Consider the following 13,971-nt stretch of genomic DNA (forward strand, 5'->3'; position numbering starts at 1 on the left):
TAAATCTATACATATATTTATAATAGCTGTCAGTATACAGACCATATTTATTTTTAATATATTTTTTCAAATGATAATTGTTATTTTTCAATTAGCCAAATTTTTCTGATTAGCCAAAACTTGTGTCTACGCACATTTGTTTATGTGCATATTTTTGACAGTAGCCAGTTTAGACGTTTAGTAGCGCCATTATCTCCACTTTTAGAAATTAAAAACACATATCCATATTCACTTTTCGATAACTCTGTCGGTTAATTCGATTCTATTGTACATCCATTTTTTGCTACTGCTGGTAAAGTCATAATTTGATGCGTTTTATTGTTCCACGAAAAACGCCGGTATAGCCTCTCTCAGGCTTCTCTCTGGACGGTACTTCTCGAAGATGGTGTGGTTTTTCATGATTTGTGTACGATTTGTCTCACGAGAACCTTTATCGCGTTGTTTTGTACTGTTTGTATACAACATTGTTTAAGAAACAAGTTGGGGAGTATTGATTCTTCGCGTATTCGTAAATATAGTCAGCAAATCTGGATGAAACCAGGGAGAAGATGATCGCCGCCTCAGAACCGGTGGTAAAGTGGATTGTTATAAATTTTACATATATTTAATCATTGTATATATTTAATCGTACAATTGAAACAATTAAGCAAATGCACTTTTTTAACAATATAAATATAAACAAAAGCATTTGTTTTAAAACACTTTCGCAGGATAATGTAAAGACATATGATTGCTAAATTTTTCTCTTTTTCTCACTAAAAACTCTCTCTAATCTCTCTAATAATATATCACTGTAGGAATATTCTATATACAAGTGATTTATTATTTGTTCCCTTTGTTTTATTTTAGACAGATCTCTATATATTGTTTTTCTGTCATAATTTTCAAGCTTTGGTTAGGTCTACTGCACATGACTTTTGTTTACATCAGCTTGTATCAGAACACATTATTTTATTTAGATTAATAATGATCCAAATACAGATTAAAACATTAAATACCAAATTATGTACTGATTTGTATTGAAATTTCTCTTCTCATTTTGCTTGTATTTCCAAGATTTACTGAGACAAATATGTGTAAACAATAATTTGTAATTATGTCAATCTTTAAGTTCTAATAAAATAATAATTATATACATGCATATACTTTATTTATTTATTTTTTTTTAGGAATATACGCCAGGTGGCCGACAGATAATCTTGAAGCATCCTGGATCATTAATTAGTCAACAGTTATCTAATAATCGAACAACTTGTGGAGAAAATATTTTACTAAAAAAGTTCAGTGAAGTAAATATATCGGAAAAGTCTCCTGTAAGATTTTGGAGGACAGTAAAGAAATGAGAATGGTGTTATAAGGAGATAAAAAGAATAGATTACAATTAACAATGTTTTTTTATATTGCTAACTTAAAAAAAAATTATATCTCCTAATAACTGCCATCTCCCATAATTTTATTTTTTTCATTTATCTTGAAGTAATACTGAATGAAAAAATTATATTTAGAAAGAAACATGGCTGGTACGCAGTAATAAAACATGCGGAGAAGAAGAATTATATTATTCTGGTAAAGTTGCTGTTCATTGTAAAGGCAATCAAAATACCCGAGTACTCGAAGCAACTTATACATGTGAAACAGATATTAAGCATGCACTTTGGTGTACATTTCATACAAGCATTCCAGATCATTTAACTAAAGGCAAAGAATATAAAGCTGAAGATTCTATTCACAAATCTTTAGAATGTATCTGCCTGCTTGATTCGTATACTCTTAAGGTTTTTACAGAATGTGGCGAAGATTATGTTTCTACTTTACAATTTCAGGTAAAGACAGAAAATGGGAATAATTTGATGATATTCTTGATTCATATTGAGGAAAAATTTATTATATCAAAGAAATTATTTATATATATTTTCTGAAAATAGCTGCTTGTAAAATTATTAATACAATTATTAAATGAAATATAAATATTAATTTATCACCATTGTAAATATATTAATTGATTTAGGTTTCTGCAGTATGGCCGACAAAATATGGAATTATACTTGAAAAATGTCAAGTGCCAATTATAGATTCAAGGTATATAAATACATAATTTATGATATTTGAATATATATATGTATATAATAATTATTTAAATATACATGGTGTCCGGAGAATCGCCTGCAATACTTCAAGAAATGATTCGGGACTCAAAAAGAAAGAAAAAAGCTATATAAACATTTAAAATTTAAATTTGAAAACTTTTTAATTTAAATTTTTAAATTCAAATTTTTAAATTTAAATTTTCAAATTTAAATTTCAAATTTAAATTCAAATTTTCAAATTTAAATTTTAAATTCAAATTTTTAAATTTAAATTTTCAAATTTAAATTTCAAATTTAAATTCAAATTTAAATTTTAAATTCAAATTTTTAAATTTAAATTTTTGAATTCAAATTTTAAATTCAAATTTTAAATTCAAATTTTTAAATTCAAATTTTTAAATTCAAATTTTTAAATTCAAATTTTAAATTCAAATTTTCAAATTTAAATTTAAATTTAAATTTTTAAATTCAAATTTTTGAATTCAAATTTTAAATTCAAATTTTTAAATTCAAATTTTTAAATTTAAATTTTCAAATTTAAATTTTTAATTCAAATTTTTAAATTCAAGTTTTTAAATTTATATTTGAAAGTTGAAATTTAAAATTTAAATTCAAATTTTTTAATTTAAATTTAAATTTGAATATAGCTTTTTTCCTTCTTTTTCGATCCCGAATCACTTCTCGAAGTACTGCGGGCGATTTTCCAGACACGCTGTGTATATAAATATATAATATGTAAAATATATATTATATATAAATATATAATACATGTATATATATATATATATATATATATATATATATATAATATATATATATGTATTTAAGTATATATAAATATATAATTTAGTGATATTTGAATAATAACTTTATAAATATATTCATTTTATTCTTACATGTTTATATTTTATTTATAATCATAATATTGATGTCTAATTTCAATGTAGCTTGTATTTTCAGATATATATCTTTTGAAAACAGCAGATTACCAAATCAAAATGATAATTTACCTGTTGCCTTTTCATTAATGCATCCTTTAGATGAGATTTGTCCTCTGCTTATTAAACATGGTAAATATTTTCTTAAAATTTAAATATTGAATTAATAAATCATGCAAAATATCATATATTTATATCACATATATTATTTACATGATAATAAATTAAGGCTAGATTAATTTTTAATACATTATATATAAAATTAAATATTTTAGGATCTTTGTCGTACATGAATGAATCAAGTCAACAAATTATATTCACTAGTTCAGAACCATCCTTTGCAGTCATATATGATACAAAGTCCGGCTTGCATTCAGTTTACAAGATTCGCAAAGCTTTAGCAGAAGAATGCCAAATAGTTTGTGGAATTAACGATACGAGTTTACTAAATCATTCAGTTAACATGTCATCATTAAATGTTGGCAGCAATTTATCCATCAATAAAAGTTGCACCAACAAGGGACATCAAAGTCCTTTTCTTCTTGGTAAAAATATATTCATATATAATTGCTAATACGCGTGTGCGCACACACTCACACACATATATGTGTATAATTTTCTGGATTTAATTTTATCATAATATATATAAATATTTTATTGTGCATAATAATTTTTTTTACAATTCGTCGATGTAATGCGCTTTTATACTATTAAATATAAAATTGCTACAGTTATCACAAATATATTATGGTAAAGTTAAATACAAATAAGAGATTGTTTAAAGAAAATTAATAAAATCTATATGTGTGAATAAATGTATTGCAGGAATTCCAAATTTACAAATGAGTAACAATACTGGTATAGGTCTGGGACTATCTAATACTCCATTCGGATCGCGTACTGGCTCTTATAGTACCGCTTCAGGTGGACCATCTCCTCAGCAGCAGCAGCACTCACGCTCGCAAAGCTCGATGGCTACCATTTCTCGTTGTCAATCGCCCACGCATTCAGCAGCTTTATCTCCTTTGCTTGGAGTACCAACAAATTCAAATATCTATAACAGATTACATCAGACAGTTATGATAACTACCTCGAGTCAAATACATAGTCCAATTACTAGTTACAACAATGTTCAATTGAAAGGTGCTGCAATTGCAAGCAAACCTTTATATCCTGAGGTTTGTCTTGAACATGTATGGACAGAAAACGTAGGTATATCAAAGTAAGTAACGAAAGTTTGTATTATTGAGAAACTTGAATTAATAGTTTAAGTTTTATTTTTTTATTATATGCAGTAGAATAATAATTTGAAAAAAAAGATTTGAATCTATAGATTTACATTTACTTAAATAATTTTCCATGTAGAGTTATAAGCTTTGTGACTATATATTTTTTTATTCTTTCTCATTTATTTTTAAAAGCAAGATACATTTTTATATTTTCAAATGTCAAAGGATAAACATACATTTTTTAATATTCTACATGGTATGATACTCGTCATTATTTTTCTAGAGATATTGTTTATGGTCGTGCATCAAAGGTTTTCTTAACATCAGATCTTGTTGGACAGACTTATTTGGGCTATTTGGTTCCAAATCGTTTGCAACTTTTTCTAGTCAGATTAGAAAAGACTAATAAACAACAACAAATCATTTTCGGAATGATAACAAACATTGCGGCCAAGGATGCTGTTAATTTATCAGTTAGTACATATTAGATTCTTTTTATATTAATATAATTTGATACTTATATAAGTTGCATAAGAAATCCTATTTTTTGCAGAATTTGCACATGATAGCAATTGTAGATTTATCAAATGGTATAGCATTATATACAGGAGTTACATGTGTGGGCAAATTACACATGTCTGGTATACTGTCCAATCTTACAGGCAGTAATTACTTTTTATCAAATAGTAATTCTAAGATTGCATCTCCATTTCCGAGACGAAGTTCCTTGATTTGTCAAAATTGTGCACCTTCACATGAAGTTAAATTTGAAGAGAGTATGCATTTACTAAGCCCTGTAGGTGGTAATTGCGCCCGTCCACCGATTCTTTTAGAAAATTCATTACTGGATACAAATTTTCTTGCATTGAAAGATGCTGTAGGCAATGAGATTACCGTGGAATGCGGAAAGAAACAATACTTTCGTATAACATTACCCGTATCTAGTACATCTCCTTTAGGTAAGTAAGTACACGTTCTCGCGCAAAATATTATTGAATATATAAGAATATGAGCAAATTAATACATTTTATAAAGTTTACAAAATACGATTATAAATATATCTTTTATAGTTACTAAATGTTTACATACATTGCGAAGTGTACTTCAAAGAGACTTAGCAATGCAATTATTGGTTAAATGGTACGGCGCTAGAAACGCTCCTGGTCCGCAAGATTTTTCACCGGCGCAAGAATGGGATCTCTTCCTTGTGGTTCTGTTTACATTATTGGGATACGATGTGGAGAAACTACACTTAATACGAAATAATGAGAAAGATCAATTTACAGAATATAATAGTAATAGTCCTACAGTGCTTCCTAAAAAACAGAAAACCAACAATTGTGGATCTGTAGATGATTGGCTGTACATATTGGAATCAAACGAATTTAAAAATTCTCAATTTTTTATCTCGAATATACTGAATAGTCAAAAGATATCCAGCTTTCTTTGCACAATTCCCAAAAATGCTGCAGAATCAAATAACATCGGTAAAATAAATGTACAAGCCGCTTTATATCCACATCTTCCGCTTGTTTTATTTTCTCTTCATCTCTTATATGAGGAATTGAAATTAAACAGTGTTATATTGGAAAGTTTACCATTGCTCGGGCAATTATTGTATCAATTGAGCATAGATTTAAAATTTGAGATGTACGCTCACCATTATTTTCTTGATTCTCCATCGTTATCTTATTTAAAAAGCGTAAAGTCTCAGATTAGTGACTCGGATCTACAGAAAATAACAATTCCAAATTATATTCCTCGAAAACCGCCGAACATATTTGAAACATTGAACAGTATGCTAAATGGAATAGAGACAAATGCATTCCCATATCTAAGTCATGTTAATCGAAGAACGAGAAATGTAATATATTTAACAGTACTTGTGGCGAATGAAAACCGCGTTGATGTAATAGAAATGGAGAAGTATATTAAATTAATTATACCTGCTGGAAGTCGCATCGATCTTCAAGAAAATGGAGGCAAATCTGATAAAGAGATATGGAAAAAAATGGAGAAGCCTGCAACAGATAGAATAATATTAATGTATCATGAAATGGGTAAGATCACTGTCTTTACAATAGATACTTGGAAATTGTAGGAAATGTTATTTTCTTCTTTCTATCTCCAAAAATATAAAATAGACTTGTAATTAATTTTAGGTATGACTAAAGAAGATCTCGAAATATTACCACCTGCGATATCTCTAATGATAAAAGATGTTATGCATAGATGTAGAGAATGTCCACCATCAAATTGGCCTATGCATGCATATGAACTCGTGGATCGTCAAGATTTAGCCGCATTGGATAAGCATTTAAAATCATCGTCAAGATTACAATATATTGACGGCGAAACAAAGGATTATGGAATAAAGGATGAACATGATGATGGCATGGAATTTGATGATATGGTATATATATATGCATGCTTTCTCACGTTATATTTCTTCTTCTATACATGTTTTACAAAATGTTATCATATAAATTTTTTTGTGATATCTAATTTTGATCATATGTCATTTTTTCTTTTTATACAGAATGCTTCACATATATAGCTAACATTTTTATAGTTTGTTCTATATATTAAACTTACAATTCTTATCTTGTATTCTATTTGTTTTTGTAGATATTAAAGTTGAGATTTAGTAAGGATCATAGAGTCGCTGAAGTGCGAAGATTGCTCAATTCCTCAAAACCAGTAAAAATCGCAATAGTTCAAAGATCAAATGTAAGTGATCATGAATTTATAGAAGAACAAGAGAGGCATCTGCATACATTATGCACAAGAACAATGGCATTGCCTGTAGCTAGAGGCATGTTTACATTGAGAACTTCCACACCAATGATAACAGAACAATTACCTATTCCACGATTATGCTTGACAGGTATGATTATATTATTTTATGTAGAACTTCAAGTTTATATTTTTTATGAATATTAAGTTTTTATGAATTATAAGTTTCCTCTTTCCATGCTCTTTCCACTCTATTCTTATCTATTTTCGTTTTTTACAGCATAAATATACATTTATTTCATAGATAAAAAACTAAATTAAAACGAATAAATGTGTTGAAAGTTATTATGCGAAAAACACGCTTTTGCAGTTATGAAAAAATAATGTATTTAACTAATTATTATTGAAAAACTAACTTGCTTTTTATTCTCATTAGGCAAGGCACCTCCCCGTGGAAATACCGTCGAGTTAACTCACATAGATGTTGCACCAAATATGAATCTGTGGCCATTATTTCATAACGGCGTAGCTGCAGGCCTGTGTATTCATCCAGATGCCGCAAACATTGATTCGACATGGATAGTGTACAATAAACAGCAACAGGGTGAATACGGGGTAGAACACTCAGGATTTTTAATGGCTCTCGGTTTAAACGGACATCTTAAAAATTTAGCTCCTTTAAGTACATATGAATATTTAGCTGATTGCCATGAAGCTACCAGTGTTGGACTCTTGCTTGGCTTGTCAGCAACACATCGCGGTACAATGAACGTATCTATGACTAAGCTATTATCGTTACACGTAGAAACGCTTTTGCCACCGACGAGTATCGAATTAAATGTACAACAGAATGTTCAAATAGCGGCATTAATGGGTGTTGGTCTCGTGTACCAAGGAACTGCTCATAGACATATTTCACATGCTTTATTATCTGAAATTGGTAATTATAATATATATCAAAATGAATTTTAAATCAAATAGAAGATAAAAGTTTGTTGAATTGTTTTTTCTCTTTGTTAGATATATACTTTTCAATATGCAAAATATGTATTAACATATCTTAATATAAAAATTTGTCTTTATAGGTAGACCTCCAGGGCCTGAAATGAAAAATTGTGTGGATCGTGAATCATATTCCTTGACAGCAGGATTAGCATTGGGTTTAGTTATACTTGGTTCTGGTGGTGGAGCGGATGTACCTGCAAGTATACCCGATACTTTACATTATTACATGGTTGGTGGATACACAAGACCTTTTTCTGGAGCACAAAAAGATAAATACAAGTCCCCCAGGTATAATCATTGTTCTTTAATTCCTTTAAGAAGTGAATATATAAGTTCGCAAGAAATAAGAATCCACTAAGTTATATATACAATATTTCACACAATTCAAAACAAAAATAATACTTTGAAAAAAAATAAAGATACCTTTTCGATAATTTTCGATATCTCGGAAAATTTAAAATTAAAACAAATAATTTATTTTCTGCAAAGAACAAACTTTTGAAATAAAGTAGACAAATTTATTCTTACGAACATTTATTATATTATGATGTTCAAATTTTTAAGAATTCATAAATTAAACTTTTTCATTTTTTTGTAGTTATCAAATACGAGAAGGAGATTCGATAAATATCGATGTAACAAGCCCGGGAGCAACAATAGCTTTAGGATTAATGTATTTTAATACTGGAAATCGTGCAGTAGCCGAGTGGATGCAACCTCCCGATACGCAGTATTTATTAGAATTCGTAAGGCCAGATTTTCTGCTGTTACGAGTGCTCGCAAAGTCGCTAATTTTATGGGATGATATCGAACCAACCAAATCGTGGGTTTCTAGTCACGTACCTAATATCGTTTACAAATACAGATTGCAAAAGCCTACGCCGGAAATTACACAGAATGTGGATTTGGAAACTATCAAGTGAGTGATCATATCTTGTATTTTTTAAAGCATTTGTAAGTTGTTTATATCTTTATTATCTGATTTTGTTATTAATAATATACAATTTATAGTCAGGCTTACTGCAACATTATAGCTGGTGCTTGCATGGCATTGGGATTAAGATACGCAGGCACTGCTAATAAAAATGCTTTCAAGACTTTATACAATTATGCTCAAATGTTTACGGCATTGTCACATAAAACTATAGCCGAATTAGCTGGCAAATCAACTGTTGAAACATGTCTGAACGTTGTTTTGCTTTCAACTGCAGTGATAATGGCGGGTACCGGTGATTTGGATGTAAGTCTTGATATTCATAACAGTTATAACGGAAAATTTATTGACTATTTAATATATGTTGTATAAAATATATATACAGATTATAAGAATATGCAGACACATACGCACTCGCATAGGACCTGCCAGCGGCGTTGTCACGTACGGTTCTCATTTGGCAACGCATATGGCCCTCGGTCTTCTTTTCTTAGGCGGTGGGAGATACACTCTTTCTAATAGTCCAAATGCAGTCGCAGCTCTTATAATTTCGCTTTTTCCAAAATTTCCAACTCACAGCAACGACAACAGGTATTTGTATTATGTATTTTATCCACGCTATTGCATAATTCTTTACACTTCAATAAAAATGAACAAATTATAATTTATATTTTTTTTCTTAGATTATAAAAACTTACTATAGGAAATTTCATTTAAACAAGATTTATTATTTCGCTATTACATTTTTATTTTGACAGATATCATTTACAAGCATTGCGTCACTTGTATGTATTAGCAGCTGAACCACGTATTATTTTACCAAGAGACATAGATACTGGTCAGTATTGCTATGCCACAATACATTTAACATTCGAGACTGATAGGGAAGCTGAAGGACAAGAGATTAGTTTACAAGCACCCTGTTTATTACCACAGCTGTGTAATTTGAAAAAAATTGAATTAAAAGATACAAGATATTGGACAATTATATTTGAGAAACATCATAACTGGCAACAATTAGAAAATATGTTGGAAAGACACGATTTCTTAAGTATTAAGCAAAGAGCTGGTTGTTTATCATATCTGGAAGATCCCCGTGTAAGATATTATTACTTTAATCTTATATTTATACATATTTCTCTTTTTCATTATTTAGTTTTCAATGATCGATAAATATAAATATTAATATAAGAAAAAGTTATAAATAATTATTTTCTCACACATTTTATTATAGGGATTTAGAAGCTTAGTGGCCCAAACTTTAACGACGGAAAATGCAGTTGCATGGGCTGCTCGGCCAGAGTACGTTACATCGTTTACAAATGATAAAACTGTACTGAACATAATAACATATTTTTTACAATGGTCTAAGAAAGAAATCAATCCTTCCGAGAACATCAAGTATTCATTACAAAATGGTATGAGATTTAATTGTACTTCTCAATTATATATTCCAAGCAATGTATTTTAAATAGTGACATTTTTATTGACATTATTTGTAAATTTACAGGTTCCCAATGGGAAATGCCGGAATTTGAACGATATTTTCTTCATGTATTTGCGATAATTGTGTATGAATGCATTACAAAGGATAAAGTAAATCTTATACCATTATGGTTACGTATAATTAAAAATCTGAAAGTTATTGAGGAAAAACCAAATAGCTTTTCAATATGGCAAATAAAACTTCTTTCATCACAACTGTCAAAAAGAATTAATTCTATAGATGATGCGAATCTGTTACTCAGTTTGGAAAGTATGCTTGCGATTAAACAGAAAACAGCTGTTATTCTTGATAAATGGGAGCATGGTAATTATTAACATATATTGCAATGTAATTCCTGATCTTATCATATTTGATTTATTTTTTTCTCTATTTTCCATAGACATGAAGCCTTTATTTAAACAATATCTAACTAATGGAATGGTACAAGCTGATACTGTATCTCTAGCTAGAATGTGCGCTTATTTTATATTCTATGGTATACCATATCCAATTGATGATAAAATAATCTGTAAGTTGTTTCATATAATAATAATTTTTTTTAATATTATATTTATATGTGTACTATATATTTGTATCTAATAATCACATTCTTTATTTCAATGATTTTTTAGCGAATTGGATTACGACAACGCAACGCTCCTCTGATATATCAAATATAACATTATACAAATTGTATAAAATTTTACAATCAATTTGTAAGTAAAATGTATACTGTGATACACATATGTATATTCAAAGCTTTCTATTAAAAAAAATTTTTTTCTTTTTTTAAATGGTGACTTTTTCATTTTTTACTTATTATTTTTAAAAATGCTATTACAAAAAATGCTGAATTATCAGATTAAAATAATATATTGTTGATCTTATTATAACAAAAATATTTAAATGAATAACTATTAAAACTTTATCACATTAAACATTTAACAAAAATTTATAAGTTACAAGAATAAAATTAAGAGAAAAAGATCTTTACTTGACATTTATTATATATACTTGATTTGACACTAGCATGTTTTGTAAAATTTCATTTAATGCACAACTAACATGAAACATTTACATCTTATTGACATTATATATACTAACATATTATCAATAAAAATAAATATCATTTATATCGAAATTATTAATTAATTAAAAAATGTATAATTATTTACAATTTCACATGTATTTATTAATAATTTGTTTCACTTATTAATTATTTGTACATAAATTTTTATTATATTAAATTATTTTTATATATATTAAATTTTAAAAATATATTAAACTATAAAATGTGTCAAGTAAATAGTGTATTTCGTTTTCTATAAAATTGTTCTTCATGTATAATGGGTCTACCAGTTATCATATGTATGAAATTATCAATTATTTCTCCAATAAATGTGTAAGAATATAAACATCCAATTAAAATACCACCCAAATGTCCCACAAGGGAAGAATTTGGAACTAGCATATGAATTAATATTAATTCAAGCCACACAGCTAATTTACTTGGTACTATAAATCCACTGACATTGTGTAATCTGTCACGTTCTTCGCACAACACAATTACTTTTAATGCAAATAATGTTGCAGAAAAGCCAATAGCGCAAGTTGTAAAATATCCATAATCTCCTGTTAACTGCATCAGCATATATCCCAAAGATACATACATAATGCTACATCCAGTAGATAGTATAACAAGTAAGAATACAAAGTTTGTTGTTCCATATATGGGTTCTAAGTACGATCCTTTTAGAATGAAGGAAAACATGTTGTAATACAGATGCATATCGGATCCATGTTCAAAATTTGAAAGGAAAAATGATCGCCAATCCTTGTATTTAATTATTTTTACAGCCGATATACATACTTCCTCTGCATTCCATGGCACTCGTATCAATCCAGTATATAACAAAGTCTAAAAAATAAATATTCAAATACCAAATTACTAAAATGAGGATGAAATATATATATATATATATATATATATTTATGTATGAAAAAAATTTGCCTATAAAAATATATATTTTGAAGAAAAGAATATTTTCCGTATATGAGTTGTATATTGGAAAGATGTCTCATTTAATTGATCTTGCGCACAAATAATTCTAATAATTTTGCAATTAAAAATCATGGAAACTTATAGTGACAATTACCTGTAAGATTACTCCAATTAAAGTAGCAGGTGGTATTCTGTCAAGTCCAAAATTTAGGGCCTGCATACATAACAAAAATATTCCATACTGCAGACCCCGCTGTCGTCTTTGGCTAGGCGTCATAATAATTCATAGAATACGATGCAATATTATGATGAATAATCTTACAGACGTCGAAAAATTAAATATGTATCAGATTTGATTTCTCCCAAGAGCATGTGAGAAAATAAACATTCAACCAAGAGCTATCTCTCAGATGTTCCACAAAGAAGGAATTTAGAATTAACAGATCGTTAACAAATATATTCAACACTTGTAACTTCACTATTGTGTAACTTGATGTAATCTGTCGTGTTCCTTTCACAACACAACACGTTGGCTGAAACGTCACGTGGATATTTCGTGTCAGGATCTGATGTTTTACATAATTTTAATAAGTCGTTTAATTCTTCGGAATCACAAAAAGAGATATCCTTTATTTTGTATTTTTCAATTCACTTTTGGTTCTTGGATCTCTCGTCTTGGAACACTCTCAAAAGATATACGATTCCAACTATTTTCCTTTTCCTTTTTTCTTCCAGAATATTCTCTTAAAAATATATATTTAAATTTCCTGGAAAATATCAATTTATTTCAAAACCAACAGTTGATATCCAGATATAATGCGTCCGGTTCGAAAATATTTAACGACAAGAAAATAAATGTTAGAAAAGTTAGAGAGCAATGTAAGATCATATGTAAGCGATGAGATAAGAGAGACAAATCTTTTCAAATTTTTGTCCAACAGAGGATATATATGAATGAATGTATGAATGATCACATTCACCAGTATTTACTCATATGAATAAATGGGTGAATGATACGCATATATATATGAATGAATGTATGAATCGAGAGAAGCCTGAGAGGGGCCGTGCCATTGTTTTTCATGTGACGGTATTAAGTTGTATAGTGGCGCCTCGTAGATTCATTTGAGTGCCGATGGAACTACATGGCTAGTCCACTTTTCGGCCATGGTAAAACGACCGATTGGTTTATGTCCGTACTAGATCCGTACTAGATAGAATTATAAATCAAAAGGAAATATATGGAAACATATTATAAATTTATTATATATTTATATATTAGTTTTTACATCATATTTTACAGAGCTTTTAAGTTTTAAAATAATACTATTTTGTACATGACGCGTGTACTTGGTGTCTTTTTTATTTTTTTTAAAAGATAAATTTTTATTAAGATAATTTATTTTATTAAGATTATTTAATATTACATAAGTGTCTTTTGTTTAAGTAGTTAATGTTACCGGTATTTCGTAGCATCAGGCACGAAACAGAACCAGAATTGTGCCATTATATGTTATCCTCTGAGAACATTCCTGGACATTGACTTCGTAGTTC

General features: G+C 28.5%; 2 protein-coding genes across 3 annotated transcripts; one reads left to right on the forward strand and one right to left on the reverse strand.

The window, feature by feature from the left end:
- The first annotated feature begins 314 nt into the window (after positions 1 to 314).
- On the forward strand, positions 315 to 11,156 carry LOC105251697 (anaphase-promoting complex subunit 1). 2 transcript variants are annotated; one of them, XM_011258668.3, is made up of 22 exons: positions 315 to 572; positions 1,170 to 1,313; positions 1,506 to 1,823; positions 2,009 to 2,079; positions 3,048 to 3,157; positions 3,301 to 3,570; positions 3,851 to 4,247; positions 4,538 to 4,727; positions 4,808 to 5,213; positions 5,325 to 6,314; positions 6,417 to 6,667; positions 6,883 to 7,141; positions 7,427 to 7,930; positions 8,076 to 8,283; positions 8,594 to 8,914; positions 9,007 to 9,235; positions 9,315 to 9,520; positions 9,688 to 10,027; positions 10,164 to 10,347; positions 10,440 to 10,739; positions 10,816 to 10,944; positions 11,048 to 11,156. In XM_011258668.3, exons 1-22 carry the CDS (start codon positions 549 to 551, stop codon positions 11,137 to 11,139), a joined length of 5,943 nt encoding a protein of 1,980 aa, XP_011256970.2. In that variant the 5' UTR covers positions 315 to 548; the 3' UTR covers positions 11,140 to 11,156. The 2 variants fall into 2 exon arrangements, with proteins under 2 accessions (XP_011256970.2, XP_025269494.1); XM_025413709.1 differs by having other exon boundaries at positions 1,170 to 1,289.
- Positions 11,157 to 11,712: 556 nt separating this feature from the next.
- Positions 11,713 to 13,400, reverse strand: LOC105251696 (rhomboid-related protein 4-like). The gene is made up of 2 exons (XM_025413787.1): positions 12,572 to 13,400; positions 11,713 to 12,333 (listed from the first exon to the last, which is right to left on the reverse strand). The coding sequence occupies exons 1-2, from the start codon at positions 12,692 to 12,694 to the stop codon at positions 11,713 to 11,715; spliced, it is 744 nt and encodes a 247-aa protein (XP_025269572.1). The 5' UTR covers positions 12,695 to 13,400.
- Positions 13,401 to 13,971: the final 571 nt, after the last annotated feature.

This window comes from Camponotus floridanus, unplaced genomic scaffold (assembly GCF_003227725.1).
Source record: "Camponotus floridanus strain SB8 unplaced genomic scaffold, Cflo_v7.5 scaffold7, whole genome shotgun sequence".
NCBI lineage: Eukaryota > Metazoa > Arthropoda > Insecta > Hymenoptera > Formicidae > Camponotus > Camponotus floridanus.